The sequence below is a fragment of the Poromitra crassiceps genome (genome assembly GCF_964638095.1).
Source record: "Poromitra crassiceps genome assembly, chromosome: 2".
NCBI classification, from domain to species: domain Eukaryota; kingdom Metazoa; phylum Chordata; class Actinopteri; order Beryciformes; family Melamphaidae; genus Poromitra; species Poromitra crassiceps.
In genome coordinates this window covers 41,416,347-41,433,245 of record NC_139624.1, presented here as the reverse complement: position 1 = coordinate 41,433,245, position 16,899 = coordinate 41,416,347, and the positions used below count along the sequence as shown (strand labels likewise).

At 43.1% G+C, this 16,899-nt stretch overlaps 1 protein-coding gene across 1 annotated transcript in view; it reads right to left on the bottom strand.

Moving 5' to 3' along the window:
* atp2b1a (ATPase plasma membrane Ca2+ transporting 1a) overlaps nt 1-16,899 on the bottom strand; it is an 89,679-nt gene that overhangs the window by 42,573 nt on the left and 30,207 nt on the right. The window contains exons 3-5 of the mRNA XM_083632027.1: nt 3,665-3,862; nt 3,002-3,259; nt 2,656-2,781 (exon numbers count right to left, since the gene is read on the bottom strand). Of these exons, the coding sequence (XP_083488153.1) occupies nt 2,656-2,781; nt 3,002-3,259; nt 3,665-3,862 (582 nt within the window). The remainder of the gene's footprint in view (nt 1-2,655; nt 2,782-3,001; nt 3,260-3,664; nt 3,863-16,899) is intronic.

The window sequence follows — 16,899 nt, the reverse complement described above, 5'->3', positions numbered from 1 at the left end:
CCGTCCAGGGTTAGCGAATAAGGTCTATAATGTTCCAAACCAAAGTTGATACCAAGCAGCATCTCTCCGACAGATCACTTTAAGCTTGTTTAATAAGAAAAAATAAATGTTAAAAAATAAATGCAGAAAATTATTACTGATGTGTTATTTTGCTCAGTTGGGAGTAGTTTATTTAAAATGCGGTTTGTAATTATAATAGCGTACTAGTTTCGACTTGTTTGTCAATGTCAATCAGTTTCCTAGTTAAGTTAAAGGGGGACTATCCCTCCCAGATTTCCTGCAAAACGGCTCTCCACTTGATCTGAAAACCCCGCAGGCAATATGGCCGCCCACACTCCTCTCCTTACCTGGCAGAATTCCTCCCCCATAAAGTAACATATCTTGGCCAATAAGTATGTAACATACAAAATAAAACAACCCGTAATATCTTAATTTTATGTAGAATGCAGAGGACATGTAACTGTTTAGTTAAACTTGTATTCCAGGAATATTGTGCTCTAAAGATGACGATAGTGGCTCGAGACTGTTTCGTCCTGAAACCCACACGCTTTGCGGTGGTGGTTTTAGCGTAACCTATGTGGGATTCGAGGCGTAACCTATGTGCGTTTTAGCGTAACCTATGTGGAGTTTGGCGTAACCTATGTGGGATTCGAAATAACGCATCCGAGATATAAAACGTTATGAATATAGCCACGTTATAAACAAAAAACTAATGCTGGTGATCCGTATGGAAACAGTGTTACTCGAAATGGTTAAAAGTTCTATCAATTTGGTAATTTAGTGGCATTTTACTGCCATGTAACATAACTAACTAGCGGCTAACATTAGCCACAATAGGCATTACCCATGAATGCATTGCTCTTAACACGTTCACTGCCAATGACGTATTAATCCGTCAAAAAAAATCCAACGGTTGACTGCCAATGACGTATTAATACGTCAAAAAAATGTTTTTTTTTTTTTTGACCGTGGGATGTGCATCTAACCCTTTTACATCTCTTATATAAGTATTGGACGTGTACAACGTGTACAACCCATTCCACCGACCCACTAAGTGGCGACAGTGCTCTCCCAGACTAGAGGAAGGCAAGCAAAAAGCAGTGAGAGGAAGCCATTCCCGTGAAAATGGAAACGCTTTCGTTTTCGCGCTGATTGCTGGCGGTGCGGGATTGCAAATTTGCATAATAGATTACGGGTGGAACACACTTTGAAACACGCAGCATAAATAAGACCAGAATCGCAAAAGCTTCATCAAAGCTCTCAACACAAACCACAAGAAACGAGCGAGCCGATCCAGACTTGCACAGCGGCCGCCAGCAGACAGGCAGCAGCAGCAGAAGCAGTGAGCCTGGTGACGCGAGGTTACAGCAGCAGCAGCAACAAGCTTGTGACATGCCCGCTGCAGCCAAGAAGAACACACACGGAGGGAGGAGTTTGAAGTAGAGGGGTGTTTCCTGCTGTTATGGAGGAAATTACTGTTCAAAACTATTGTTTAGATGTCTGACGTCTTACTGATGCCAAAAATGAATGGTTAAAGTGACTGTTCTATCGAATTTCACAAAAAGCCGTTTATCTCAGAATAATTTTTCTGACGCTGAAACCATGCTGTATTCAACTGCTAATGCTTACATAACTACTAACTCTACAAACTAACTCTTTTAGACAGAGAAAGCACACATTCTATTAGTTCTTTTGAGATATTGTGTGTTCACAAAATCTTAGCAGAAAAGAATCCTCGGGTCTTGAAAGATGAGCCAGAATCCTCAAAAAAAACCTCTGGCAGAACCTACCTACAGTAAAAAAAAACGGCTGGCAGTGAATGTGTTAAAGGGCTTGCGCCGCGTGAACTACAGTAATAATCAATGGGGGAAAAAACAATTTTTCACATGAGTGGGGTGCGTGCTAAACCCACCGTGACGTCAGGATGTACCAAATATCCCATTCATTTGAGGGCACAAAAAAACCAGTGTTCCACCCATAGAGGGCACTTATGCCAGTTATGCTGCTGAAAAATGATACAAATGGTAGAATGGCAACAGTTTGGTCTCAAATGTGAACATTTTGACCAGAATTCTTCACACACCACCCCCAAAGTCATATATATTGGTTAAAAGCTGAAAAAAAGTGTTTTGGGGGTTAGTTACACTTTAAGTTATCCTTTATTTATCATTATTTAAAATTCATCCTCTACTAGGAACCTTCCTAGAACTAGGAGCAGTGGGCAGCCGCAGTGCAGCACCCGGGGACCAACTCCAGTTCTTTTACCATTGCCTTGGTCAGGGGCACTGACAGGAGTATTAACCCTAACATGTCTTTTGGTGGTGGGAGAAAACCGGAGCACCCGGAGGAAACCCACACGAATACGGGGAGAACATGCAAACTCCACACAGAAAGGACCTGGGACGGACCGGGATTCTAACCCAGGACCTTCTTGCTGTGAGGCAACAGTGCTAACCACTGAGCCACCATGCAATTCCGAAAAATTAAGCATACGTTTTATTTGTTTAATCAAAACAGTGGAGGAAATTGATAATGTGGCTGTAACATGTTTCTATGGGAACAAACACCAATAGAACGTTCAATGTCTGTTATCTTCTAACAATAACAAAGTATGGCAGGACTTCATGAAAAATGTAAATTAGGGCTGGAAGTTACCTGACAAAAGCATGGGATCTTTTTCTTGTGTTTTCTTGACATGGTCCGACTCCCCTGTGAGAGAGCTCTCATCGATCTTCAGATCGTTACCTTGGATAAGGACACCGTCGGTAGGCAACAGGTCTCCTGAAACACACAGACAAAAAAGGCCTTTAACTTGGAGGAGCAACGTGGCATGGAAAAATTTGATTTTAATGGCATGATTTTTGCGTGACTTCTTGATCACCTGATACTCATCTCAACTTTGACCAATATTCTGTCTGTATTACATGCTGCCCAGGAAAGTAGATAACCTTGATTCAAACATGTAATTAATTGAATAACATTGATGGCAATCACATCTTACCGTATTTTATTTGTGCAATGTCGCCAACTACGATTTCAGCCACGGGAATTTGGATAACTTGTCCGCCGCGGACGACAGTAAATTTCTGTTCCTGTTCAATGCGGCTCTGGAGTCCTCTAAACTGTTTCTCTTTACTCCAGTCGTTGAACGCCGTCACTATCACCACACAGACAACGGACAGAAGGATGGCGGCGCCCTCAATCCAGCCTGCATCTGACTCACCCTCGTCCTCCACACCCCCAGCTGCCTTCCCACAGTCTGCAGGGGCACAGAGCATCACAACATGACTGTAGGGATTTGCCTGACAATGTTAAGAAGTTCACTAAGAGTGAAATATACAAATAGAAACAAGCAACACAAAATTTAAAAGGGGAACGGTCATTCCATTCCAATTCACTATGAAACAAGATTGGATAAACAAGGTGCTGAGGTAGGTACAAACAATTCATTTTATATACATGTATATATATATATTCATATATTCAATATATTAATTTATTTATTAAATGTATTAATTTTTTTGCACAGGCCCAAACTGTATCCATCTGTAATATGTATATCTGTTAACAACCCAAACTGTATGCTAATATCCATTAAGAGGAAGATGAATCAATGAGAAGAGGAGGAAAGATGGTAGTATGAATTGAAAGTGTTGCTGCTTACTTGCTCTTTCAGCATCTGGAGGTCTATAAAATGAAAGGCCTAGTGACACTATGGCTGCCACCTCGAGGATAATCAGTGTTACATCTTGTAGTGCTTCCCACACTAACTGTAGGAAGGTTTTTGGCTTTTTTGGAGGTATAAGATTTTGCCCAAAAGTTGTTATCCGCTTCTCAATGTCTGTAGGCTGGCCGCTTAAACCTGCGGAGGGAAAGACAGAGGGGATCAGAAAAACCTCATGGATTATCATTTTAACACCATCTCTGGATTAAAATGTTACACAGCGCTAATATATGCTCTCTCTTTACTCCACAGCAAATCCAATTGAAGCAAGGCCCTAAAGTCTGTCACATCATTGGAGCAGTGTGGATGCAGTAATAGTCTGTCACATCATGGGAGCAGTGTGGATGCAGTAATAGTCTGTCACATCATGGGAGCAGTGTGGATGCAGTAATAGTCGGTCACATCATTGGAGCAGTGTGGATGCAGTAATCATGTCCTCAGTCTGTCACATCATTGGAGCAGTGTTAGTGTTAGATGCAGTAATAGTCTGTCACATCATTGGAGCAGTGTGGATGCAGTAATAGTCTGTCACATCATTGGAGCAGTGTTGGATGCAGTAATAGTCGGTCACATCATTGGAGCAGTGTGGATGCAGTAATAGTCGGTCACATCATTGGAGCAGTGTGGATGCAGTAATAGTCTGTCACATCATGGAGCAGTGTGGATGTAGTAATAGTCTGTCACATCATTGGAGCAGTGTGGATGCAGTAATAGTCTGTCACATCATTGGAGCAGTGTGGATGCAGTAATAGTCTGTCACATCATTGGAGCAGTGTGGATGCAGTAATAGTCTGTCACATCATGGAGCAGTGTGGATGTAGTAATAGTCTGTCACATCATTGGAGCAGTGTGGATGCAGTAATAGTCTGTCACATCATTGGAGCAGTGTTGGATGCAGTAATAGTCGGTCACATCATTGGAGCAGTGTGGATGCAGTAATAGTCTGTCACATCATTGGAGCAGTGTTAGTGTTAGATGCAGTAATAGTCTGTCACATCATTGGAGCAGTGTGGATGCAGTAATAGTCTGTCACATCATTGGAGCAGTGTGGATGCAGTAATAGTCTGTCACATCATTGGAGCAGTGTGGATGCAGTAATAGTCTGTCACATCATTGGAGCAGTGTGGATGCAGTATGTAGCGGCCGCTGTGGGCGATGTCTCTGTAGTACAGCGGTGTTGCAGAGTCTCAGTGCATCATGGTATACCGAAATGTTGGTCCTATTTCTGTGCTTCTTGTTAAAAATGGTTTGGTATTAGAAGTTCCCAACACTCACTACCGTTACATTAACAAACCGTTGTGCCTAAAAGGAAGTTGCGGACGTCGTTTAAAACTACATGCCATTACACCTCCCTTCTGCTTTCTTCCCCTCTAAATAAGTGTGTGTGCAAGTGACCCATCACGGGAGCAGTGTTAGATGCAGTAATAGTCTGTCACATCATTGGAGCAGTGTTAGTGTTAGATGCAGTAATAGTCTGTCACATCATTGGAGCAGTGTTAGTGTTAGATGCAGTAATAGTCTGTCACATCATTGGAGCAGTGTGGATGCAGTAATAGTCTGTCACATCATTGGAGCAGTGTGGATGCAGTAATAGTCTGTCACATCATTGGAGCAGTGTTGATGCAGTAATAGTCTGTCACATCATTGGAGCAGTGTGGATGCAGTAATAGTCTGTCACATCATTGGAGCAGTGTTAGTGTTAGATGCAGTAATAGTCTGTAACATCATGGAGCAGTGTGGATGCAGTAATAGTCTGTCACATCATTGGAGCAGTGTGGATGCAGTAATAGTCTGTCACATCATGGGAGCAGTGTGGATGCAGTAATAGTCTGTCACATCATTGGAGCAGTGTGGATGCAGTAATAGTCTGTCACATCATTGGAGCAGTGTGGATGCAGTAATAGTCTGTCACATCATTGGAGCAGTGTGGATGCAGTAATAGTCTGTCACATCATTGGAGCAGTGTGGATGCAGTAATAGTCTGTCACATCATTGGAGCAGTGTGGATGCAGTAATAGTCTGTCACATCATTGGAGCAGTGTGGATGCAGTAATAGTCTGTCACATCATTGGAGCAGTGTTAGTGTTAGATGCAGTAATAGTCTCACTCTGTCACATCATTGGAGCAGTGTGGATGCAGTAATAGTCTGTCACATCATTGGAGCAGTGTTGGATGCAGTAATAGTCGGTCACATCATTGGAGCAGTGTGGATGCAGTAATAGTCTGTCACATCATTGGAGCAGTGTGGATGCAGTAATAGTCTGTCACATCATTGGAGCAGTGTTGGATGCAGTAATAGTCTGTAACATCATTGGAGCAGTGTGGATGCAGTAATAGTCTGTCACATCATTGGAGCAGTGTTCGTGTTGGATGCAGTAATAGTCTGTCACATCATTGGAGCAGTGTGGATGCAGTAATAGTCTGTAACATCATGGGAGCAGTGTGGATGCAGTAATAGTCCGTCACATCATTGGAGCAGTGTGGATGCAGTAATAGTCAGTCACATCATTGGAGCTGGAGCAGTGTGGATGCAGTAATAGTCTGTCACATCATGGAGCAGTGTGGATGCAGTAATAGTCTGTCACATCATGGAGCAGTGTGGATGCAGTAATAGTCTGTAACATCATGGGAGCAGTGTGGATGCAGTAATAGTCTGTCACATCATTGGAGCAGTGTGGATGCAGTAATAGTCTGTCACATCATGGGAGCAGTGTGGATGCAGTAATAGTCTGTCACATCATTGGAGCAGTGTGGATGCAGTAATAGTCTGTCACATCATTGGAGCAGTGTGGATGCAGTAATAGTCGGTCACATCATTGGAGCATAGGGGTGGGGGGAAAAATCGATACACCACAGTATCGCGATATTTTGCCTGACGATATCGTATCGATATTTGGACGCCAAATATCGATATTGCAAAAAAAAAAAAATTTTTTTTTGCAGGCCATGCCAGGCCACCGGGCTACTATAAACTTTATTTCCAAGGCCAGCAGTAAACAAACGGTAGCATATTTTCATTTTGTTTTAACAGTAACAGTTTTGTCATAACAGTCATTTACAAATTCCCCAGTTACTGAATGGGCTGCACAAAATGTTTTGTGTAAGTGAAGTGAAGTTGCAAAAACTACATAAGTACAGTAGTCCACACACACATCCAGTTAAGGTGGACTGTAAGTAGACTGTAACAAACAGTTCAGTTTGTCAGGTGCATGCAACTATGACATGACTTTATGAAAGTTGTTGGTCTGTCTACTTGACAATGTTGCTGCAATAAAATGGTTGAAGTCAGATGTACAGACTGAAAAATTGTTCTTATATAAACCAGATGTTGACAAAGTTTTCCTTTGGGGACATCATTTGCAGTTGAAAAAGTAAGAAATCGCAATATATCGAAATATCGCAATATTCAATATATCGCAATATCGATATATCGCAATATCGAAAATATCGCAGTATCGCAATACTATCGTATCGTGACTCAAGTATCGTTTCAGTATCGTATCGTGGGCATCTGGTGATTCCCACCCCTATTGGAGCAGTGTGGATGCAGTAATAGTCTGTCACATCATGGGAGCAGTGTGGATGCAGTAATAGTCTGTCACATCATTGGAGCAGTGTGGATGCAGTAATAGTCTGTCACATCATGGGAGCAGTGTGGATGCAGTAATAGTCTGTCACATCATGGAGCAGTGTGGATGCAGTAATAGTCTGTCACATCATTGGAGCAGTGTGGATGCAGTAATAGTCTGTCACATCATTGGAGCAGTGTGGATGCAGTAATAGTCTGTCACATCATTGGAGCAGTGTGGATGCAGTAATAGTCTGTCACATCATGGAGCAGTGTGGATGCAGTAATAGTCTGTCACATCATGGGAGCAGTGTGGATGCAGTAATAGTCTGTCACATCATGGAGCAGTGTGGATGCAGTAATAGTCTGTCACATCATGGGAGCAGTGTGGATGCAGTAATAGTCTGTCACATCATGGGAGCAGTGTGGATGCAGTAATAGTCTGTCACATCATTGGAGCAGTGTGGATGCAGTAATAGTCTGTCACATCATTGGAGCAGTGTGGATGCAGTAATAGTCTGTCACATCATTGGAGCAGTGTGGATGCAGTAATAGTCTGTCACATCATTGGAGCAGTGTGGATGCAGTAATAGTCTGTCACATCATGGAGCAGTGTGGATGCAGTAATAGTCTGTCACATCATGGGAGCAGTGTGGATGCAGTAATAGTCTGTCACATCATGGAGCAGTGTGGATGCAGTAATAGTCTGTCACATCATGGGAGCAGTGTGGATGCAGTAATAGTCTGTCACATCATGGGAGCAGTGTGGATGCAGTAATAGTCTGTCACATCATGGAGCAGTGTGGATGCAGTAATAGTCTGTCACATCATGGAGCAGTGTGGATGCAGTAATAGTCTGTCACATCATGGGAGCAGTGTGGATGCAGTAATAGTCTGTCACATCATTGGAGCAGTGTGGATGTAGTAATAGTCTGTCACATCATGGGAGCAGTGTGGATGCAGTAATATAGACATTTGGCCCAGAGGAAGAGAGCTTATAGAAAGGTCAGCTGGACTCTTGCTGTGCTTCCAAAAAACATAATCCCCCAAAGGGCATCAGCATTTCTGACAGGCCCATGTGGAGGCAACAATGCCAGACAATCACAATACACATTGTTTAGGCTGCATGTCCACACATTGTGTCACTCTTACACAGCAGTGCTGCTGCATGCAAGACAATGCCAGGGTAGAGGCAAACAACAATCCCATGAAATGTATTTTCAATAGAGAGAAATGACCAATTAACTGGAGAAGCAGCCTGGCACATCTCTTTGTATACGCTGCTGTTGTAGCTTCATCTTATTGGTGCAGGGCTGGTCTGGCTGCCTGGGAGCCATTCATCCATGTGCACAGAGGGCATTCTACAGCCAGCCATTCAAATGCCTCCGCATTCACGCCACAGTCATATATTCAAAAGGGCCTTCGCACATTTGATGATGCGCGACAGCTTTTCAGCCCTATTCATGCAGACTGTGTGTGTGGGTGGCTGTGCAGACTGGATGGAGCTGGACATGTGTGTGTGTGTGTGTGTGTGTGTGCACGCGAGGCAGACAGGAGGTGGAGCAGAGATGGGGGCCAGGGGAGAGTGACTGCGTGAAACTGCTGCTGACAGGCAGATGGGTGGAGATGGGTGGTGGCAGTGAGAGAGGAAGGTCTTTGGTGTGTTGCAGGGTACTGAGGCTAATGAAGACTGGAACTACTAAGGGCTGAAGGGAAGCTGCCCTGGGAATAGCATTGTCTTAACAGGGAAAAGGATCAGGAGGGTAAGAAAGACAGACACACAGACACAGACACACAGTATCTCCAGTCAGCAGGTGCTCTGATGATCATGACAACACGTGGTGGGTAATAATAAGTCTGTATTGCAGGGTTTTACAGTGACCTAAACAGGGGGAGAGAGGTGCATTGTGTGTGTCAAGGGGACCGTTGGCTGGATTCAGCCAGACTCGGTCCCTCTGCGTTGGCCCCCTGTGCTCCATGCATTGTTAATGGAGGCAGTGTGTTAGGCAGCGGGTGCAGCAGGGGGCTGCATGAAACACACACAGCGGTCATACAGCGACTAAGTTCAGGGTCATCCTACTTTGGAGGAATGCAATGCAACCCAACGTCACGCTGCAGCTGGCCAATCACGTAGATGCCCCCCCCCCCCCCACACACACACACACACACACACCACAGAGCCTCTGCTCTGTCTGTTGAACTATCTCATCTGTTCTTTTGTCTTCTCTTCTCTTCTCTCTCTCTCTCTCTCATGTATCTGTAAGTTCTTCACAATAAAAATCCTTTGGTTAGTTTGTCAATGGAAAGCTTGCCTTTTTTATGAACTGAAGCAGAAATGTTTCCACAACATGGCTCAGATATAGGACTGAAAGCCATCAGGAGGAAACGGTAAACAGCAGATATCTCAAGTAGAAAAGAAGAACAAGAAAGGAAATACTAAACTAAAGCTACAAAATAGCCTACAGGCATTTAAAAATGTCTTCCCTGGGTCACTTGCACACACACTTATTTAGAGGGGGAGAAAGCAGAAGGGAGGTGTAATGGCATGTAGTTTTAAACGACGTCCGCAACTTCCTTTTAGGCACAACGGTTTGTTAATGTAACAGTAGTGAGTGTTGGGAACTTCTAATACCAAACCATTTTTAACAAGAAGCACAGAAATAGGACCAACATTTCGGTATACCATGATGCACTGAGACTCTGCAACACCGCTGTACTACAGAGACATCGCCCACAGCGGCCGCTACATCCTGTTGGAGTCTGTCTGAAATGGCCCTTATTTATCCTCTGTGCAGAGAAGCTGTCAAAAGCACACTGGCTGCTTGGTATATTTGATGCATTATCTTAGCACACAGAATAAAGCACACTGGCTGCTTGGTATATTTGATGCATTATCTTAGCACACAGAGTCCAAAATGAGTCATGATCAAATTAAATGAATCATGATCAAATGCTAAATGCTCATGTCAGTAACGAATCAATTGTAAAATCAATTGGGGCGGCTTTAGCTCAGGAGGTAGAGCGGGTCAGCCAATGACGCAAGGGTTGGCGGCTCGATCCCCGCTCCCTCCCAGCTGCTGTCGTTGTGTCCTTGGGCAAGACACTTAACCCTCCTTGCTCCCGATGGTGTGTAGGCACCCTGCGTGGCACCCTGCGTGGCAGCCTGCCGCCATCGGTGTATGAATGGGTGAATGTAGACTACCTACTGATTGTAAAGCGCTTTGGATAAAAGCGCTATATAAATGCAGGCCATTTACCATTTTTTTTTTGTAAAAGTGATTTTGAGAACTGTAAACAAGATTTTAAAAAGGCAACCAGATGTACAAGTAAGCAGGTGCAATTGGGTTGCTTCAGGACACTGGCCCTTAAAGGGATAGTTCGGTTTGTTTGAAGTTGGGTCCTATCAGCTAGTCACATACACTAACGTAATTAGGTACAGTGTTCTGGACGCTGAGCGCAGTGTCTAACGAGATCCGGCACCCAGAGGAGCAGCCTCGCGCAGCCTCACCAGCTTTTTCTCTCTCAGTACTGGGGGTCAACAACTAAAACTATAACTGTAATTTAGCCACCTAAAACAACGCCCACCTAAACAAATCGATATCCGTGTACATGCACGCTCTATTTTGACAATTTTCAGCGCTTTACTTTTCCGCAAAACAGCAGTTTCATTCGGCACTGCTTTTTCTCCAAAGCGTACAACTACCGTGTTCCTCCGCTAAAAGCCAGGTCAGAGCCGCAGCACTGGATTACTCCGCAGTTATTTGGGGGTAGGCTATTTTATTTCTCCCGGTTTGAAGACACAACAAATAGAATACACGGACGAAAATATGAGTGATTTTGATAGCGAGGATGATATGCCATTCACCTTGGTGACAAGAGGATACAATTATGAACTAGAGAGAATACAGAAGAGGAACTTTTGCAGAGAGTGAACAGGCAGAGAGATGCGCCTGCTGTCTAAATGCCTGGGTGCCCTGGCTGCAAACCTTATTCACCATTCCCAGGATAAATTGTGGAAAACGACCCAGACCAGAGAGGCCAGGTGACTTGTTGTCTCTAAAGTAAGTCAGTGTTTTATCTCTCTTCTTCCTGTTTTGTAAATCTGTGCTCTGTGCTGGCTTTAGCAGAGGAATACGGTGGTTGTACGGCTGGGAGAAAAAGCAGTGCCGAATGAAACTGCTGTTTTGCGGAAAAGTAAAGCGCTGAAAATTGTCAAAATAGAGCGTGCATGTACACAGATATCGATTTGTTTAGGTGGGCGTTGTTTTAGGTGTTTTAGGTGGCTAAATTACGTTTTAGTTGTTGACCCCCAGTACTGAGAGAGAAAAAGCTGGTGAGGCTGCGCGAGGCTGCTCCTCTGGGTGCCGGATCTCGTTAGACACTGCGCTCAGCGTCCAGAACACTGTACCTAATTACGTTAGTGTATGTGACTAGCTGATAGGACCCAACTTCAAACAAACCGAACTATCCCTTTAAGCTTACAATCAAAACGGTAGCTTAGTTATTGAATATACGGTTTATTGTTCAACTAGACTGCAAGATCTTTTTGCATGCAAGTTGGGCCCATTTGATTTCAAACACCTGCAATTTCATTACATATTATGTTGCTGGGCAAATCTTCCTTTCAGGTATTTGGTCACAATGACATCCTAAACAAAGTTACACCTCATTTTTGTATCCTTCTATTTTAAGCATTGTCAAGTCAACAATACAATACAGTATTAATAAGATGATTTTTTCCAGTCATTTTTCCTTCATTGATAGGACAGTAGGCAGACAGGAAAGGTGAGGGGAGAGAGGGGATGACATGCGGCAAAGGACCACGGATCGATTCGAACCCGGGTCGGCTGCGCGAAGGACTAAAGCCTTAGTGGTACGTACTCTACCAGGTGAGCCACCGGGAGGCCCCCAACAATGCAATAGTTTTGATTTAACATTGTGACACACTAATCAAAATTCCCATCCTCAAACAAACAACACGTATTTATACAGAAACTGTCTGTACATTACCAAGCAGGAAGAAAGTTTAATTCCAGAGGGACTTTAGATGGGAGTATCTATCCATGTAGAAGTCATGGTCAGTCACATGATCAATTTTCATTTTTTACACTTTCACAATAGTGAGAGAAATATATATATATATATATATATATATATATATATATATATATATATATATAAATTATTATTATTATTTTTGTGTGTGCAAAAACGGACTAGTTTGCATCCCTGAGATTATAAGTATTCAATCATTTAATTCAGTTGTAAAGATAATGTAAGCATCAGTCTAAAAATTCTAAAAATTACCGTAAGTGGAATTGAACAGCAGTGCATTGAGAATCATAACACGCTCCCCAAGAATCAAATTCAATCCACACTGCACTACACGATTCCCACTGTTAAATGGCAATAATTCAATTACATAAACAAACTATAAACAAACTGCTTCAACATATTCCTCAAATGAGGAATCATTAAGGTGTATTACTAGTACGTAGTACTACATAGCACGGCCATGGGCTCAGAGATCCATCCAATTCAAAACATGTCACATGATCACATCGGTTTTCCAATTTCCACGCAAAAATAATGTATAAAAATAATTGCTGGTACATGGTGAAGTGGCATTACTTTTCTGGTGGGGTGTAAGCAGCAGAGTAATTATGATTCACCAGCACAGCTCCATGAAAAGGCTATAGGGAGGTTTCTCCTGTGTAGCTGCCTCTGGCTGCTCCCTGGCTGTCTCTCACCGTCTGCTTTGATTCTCTATGCCTCTAATGAAAACATGCTGACAGACAGCTAATATACCCCATTCAATTTTCCACCACATTTTCCCTTTGTATTAGCGCAATACTGTAAATATAAGTGACAGAGGACGATTAACACGGGCCTCCCACCATTGGATGCGCATAGAGAAAATAGGTTGGCCCTCACATCATTTGACCGCCATGAGTCCAACTCAAGTCAAGCAGTTAATCATTAAGCACTGAATTTGGATGCTTGTCCCCAGCTGACCCCTCAAAGTACTACTGTCATTTCAACCACCAGTGGGGGTCAAGGTAAGCCTTTCACTAGACCTGCTCACAGTCACATGATATACAGACAGACCCTTTTACTACCTGTCCTGCACACAAGTGTGTGAGGCCAGAGTGCCAGCACGCTGTCCAGCACACTGACTGTCCAGTACAATGAAAGCAACCCTTCACAAGACAACCAACTTCACAACAACCTTGAGCGGAATTTAAAACATGCTACAGCATCAAAGCCCTCGCCGTATGCGCCAAGGGCTGCACGCCGGCGCAGGCGGCGTGCAGCTCCCCGAAAATGTGACTCGACGCAGCGGATGTGAACAGCACCAAGTATAATATCATGTAGATAAGGAGATAACAGGAGAGAGTGAAAGTTATTACCAAGTATATGTACTGCATTCTCTCCTTGGGCTAACTTCTAGTCAATAGTCATTGACATCATAGTGAAATCACACAATTGACTCATTTTGCTGGGGACTCCCCTGCAACCCCCTCGTCAAGCTGACATTGGAGTACGGTATATAGTGTAGGTCTAGCTGCTGCCGGCAACGCTCCAAGTCCAGGCTGATGTTGTAGCATGTTTCTAGCTTTACTTCCAGACAAAGGGGATGTTTCCCTGCACTCAATAACACACTAATCACTGTAAGTAAATAGACAGCATTTACATCACTCAAGGTAAAGTGATTTTCTACCGGAGGGAACATTGGTTTATGCAGATTTATCTGGCGGGTTAGTTTACTCAAAGACTTAAGTTGACTTTTCTCTGTATTTGTTTATGCTGATGCACTTACTACTTAGATACCTTGGTAGAAGTGGTATTATTCTGAGTGTCAGATAAGAACAGGAGATGCTGATGTATTGACTCGTGCAGCATTCTGCATGCCACATTTCTGGGTCAACTTCCTTTGTGAGCTTACTTAAAAAACTGAATGAAATCAGAAAACGGTGTCTACACACTCTACACACTCAGCCAAATAACATGTAAGTATGAGCAGACATCTAGGTGTTCACTGGGCTAAGCTTGCACCAATTATCATCTTACTCTGATTAAGATAATCAGATTAAGGGATTTACATGACTAATGCTAGGCCAGAGTATTAACTTTATCGGGTAGATTGGATTATTAGAGTGCATATAAAAGCAACACCCACTGGGTAACAACTGCTAGCAGGTATCAGGAGCAGGTCTGAAAGGTCTTTCCTCTGTCAAGCAGAGAAGACTATGCCTTCATGAAACAACAAAAGACGGGATGTCAAAAGACAGTGAGGGCAAAGAAAAGTCCAATCAACTACTCTGGAAAGAGGGTCTGGTTTCTTAAAGGAACACTCTGCCCATTTTCAACCAGCTTTGTATCATTAGAACATCAGTAGTATATCAGAAAACTGTAAACGGTTTTGAAGTCTGTCATTTAATTTGACAGTTATTGAGTGTTAAAGTGTGGACCAGTGACATCACTGGTCCACACTAACTCAAATTAATAACTCATTAACTCAAATCAACTCTCAATAACTGTCAAACTAGATGAATGATGAATAGTTTGACAGTTATTGACTCAATAACTGTCAAATTAAATGACAGACTTCAAAACCGTTTACAGTTTTCTGATATACTACTGATGTTCTAATGATACAAAGCTGGTTGAAAATGGGTGGAGTGTTCCTTTAAGAACTAGGTCAGAATACAAGGAAATAGAAGAAATCAATAGTCCAAATCATGACTTCAAAGCTACAGAACATAACAGGTAATTCAGCTCCACTAGAGTCCTGACAAACAAGGTCTGGGCATCTTCTGCCTCCAATCACTGGCAAAAGCACTTCTAACCTCATCATTTGGAATTCAGACATGAAGACAAGCTGAGCCAGCCCACTGAATTACAAGGACAAAAAACTATCATTTAACAGTGGGAACCTTCCCATTGAACGAGCACGTGCGATGGCTGGGATGACGGATGCAGAGAGACTGTCAGCTTTGTGAATTGCAGCCCAACTACGGAAGCCTCTCAGCCCACAATTGATTGGATCAATAGGCTTGAACCCAAATATTTGACTACACTAAAACAACAATCAGCAGGGAATAACAGAGAGAAAATAGGAGAAGATTGTCAATACTATTGATGCAAAGAGGCCTTGCCCATCTTATGAGTCCCTTATTATGCAGGGAAAATAGAGGATCTTTTTTTTGGGGGGGGGGGGGGGAGGGGGGGGTGGCTTAGGAAAGGATTGGCTTAAGAGGTTAGAGAAATGACCAACCAACTCATTAGAAATCCCTTTTCAATTGTCAAGCTCCTGTAATCTTAAATGATGGCTTAATTTCCCAGGCCAGTGACGAATGAGCCCATTGAAAATGCAAGTACAGTAACGGTGTCAAAAACTCAGTGGCCGCGTACCAATTGGAACAGCACCCGCTGAGAGGGGAATCAAAATGTGGACCTACTCGAGCTTATCTGTACAGTGCACTTGCTAATAACTGCAGGAGTGGAAGCAAGAGGACTTCTTGAAACTTGTTAACCACAAGTTTCAGGGCAGGCAGCTGCCTTTGCCATCCAACTTGGCATTTTATTAAAAGAAGTGTTTCCTCTCTCTGGATATCTTAAATGTAGCTGAAAAACACTGATGTGTTTAAGATGGACAAGATGGAAACAACTGATACAGTGAATTGAAGACTTATTTGTGCTCCATAGTCCAAAACAACAAATGTCTGTATATTCATTAAATATCTAAAATAAAGCAATGTTAATGATGGATCACTGACGACGAGATATAATCCAGACAAGCTAGCAGGCCTGGCTTAGCCACATTCTTTTGTTGCTGCACAGGCTAGGAAAATGAGCAGGAAAGGACAAGCACACTCACACACATCAAACAGCCAATGCCATTCATGTTCCAAATATGACAGGATTGCAATTTCACCCACTTGACACAGACACTTACACACACTTGCATGTTTAGACAATTCATTCTGAACAGCCAAAGACTTATTCAATCATTCCTCCACACAGTTTAGCCAATGACCTATAGTCTGAATGACACTCTGAATGTGTACCTGGTACACTTACTATACAAGACAAAAGGTCAAGAATCAAATGGAGAGTTAATGACAGATGCTTTGAGCTGTTGTATGACACCCCCCCCCCCACACACACACACACATATTCCAGTTAGAGTTTGACAGAGCCCAGGCATTTCACTTGCTCTGAGACATGACAGTGTACAGAGGACTGTTGCTGCTACAGCAGATATGCGGTGCTGTTTTAATCTGGGATCAAACTGAAAATCCCCTCCCCCAAGGGTTCAATCAAGGTCACGCTGGCGATTAGGCAGACTGTCGATAGAGAGACAGAGATTGTGAGTGGGAAAAGAAAGAGGAAAGAAGAAAGATAGATGAAGCTCTCTGACTTTTCACTCTTGGCCTGGTCACATCTGAGTGGTGAAGAGCAGCGTCACACTAGTCTCGGCTCTCAGACGTGCGAGGCGGATAGAGACTGAGAACTGAGTCTAGCGCCACACATACACAGCAAAGGTATAAGGGAAGCTAGGGAAATTAGGTGGTTTTATCTAGAATGGTCAAAAAGCATTGTC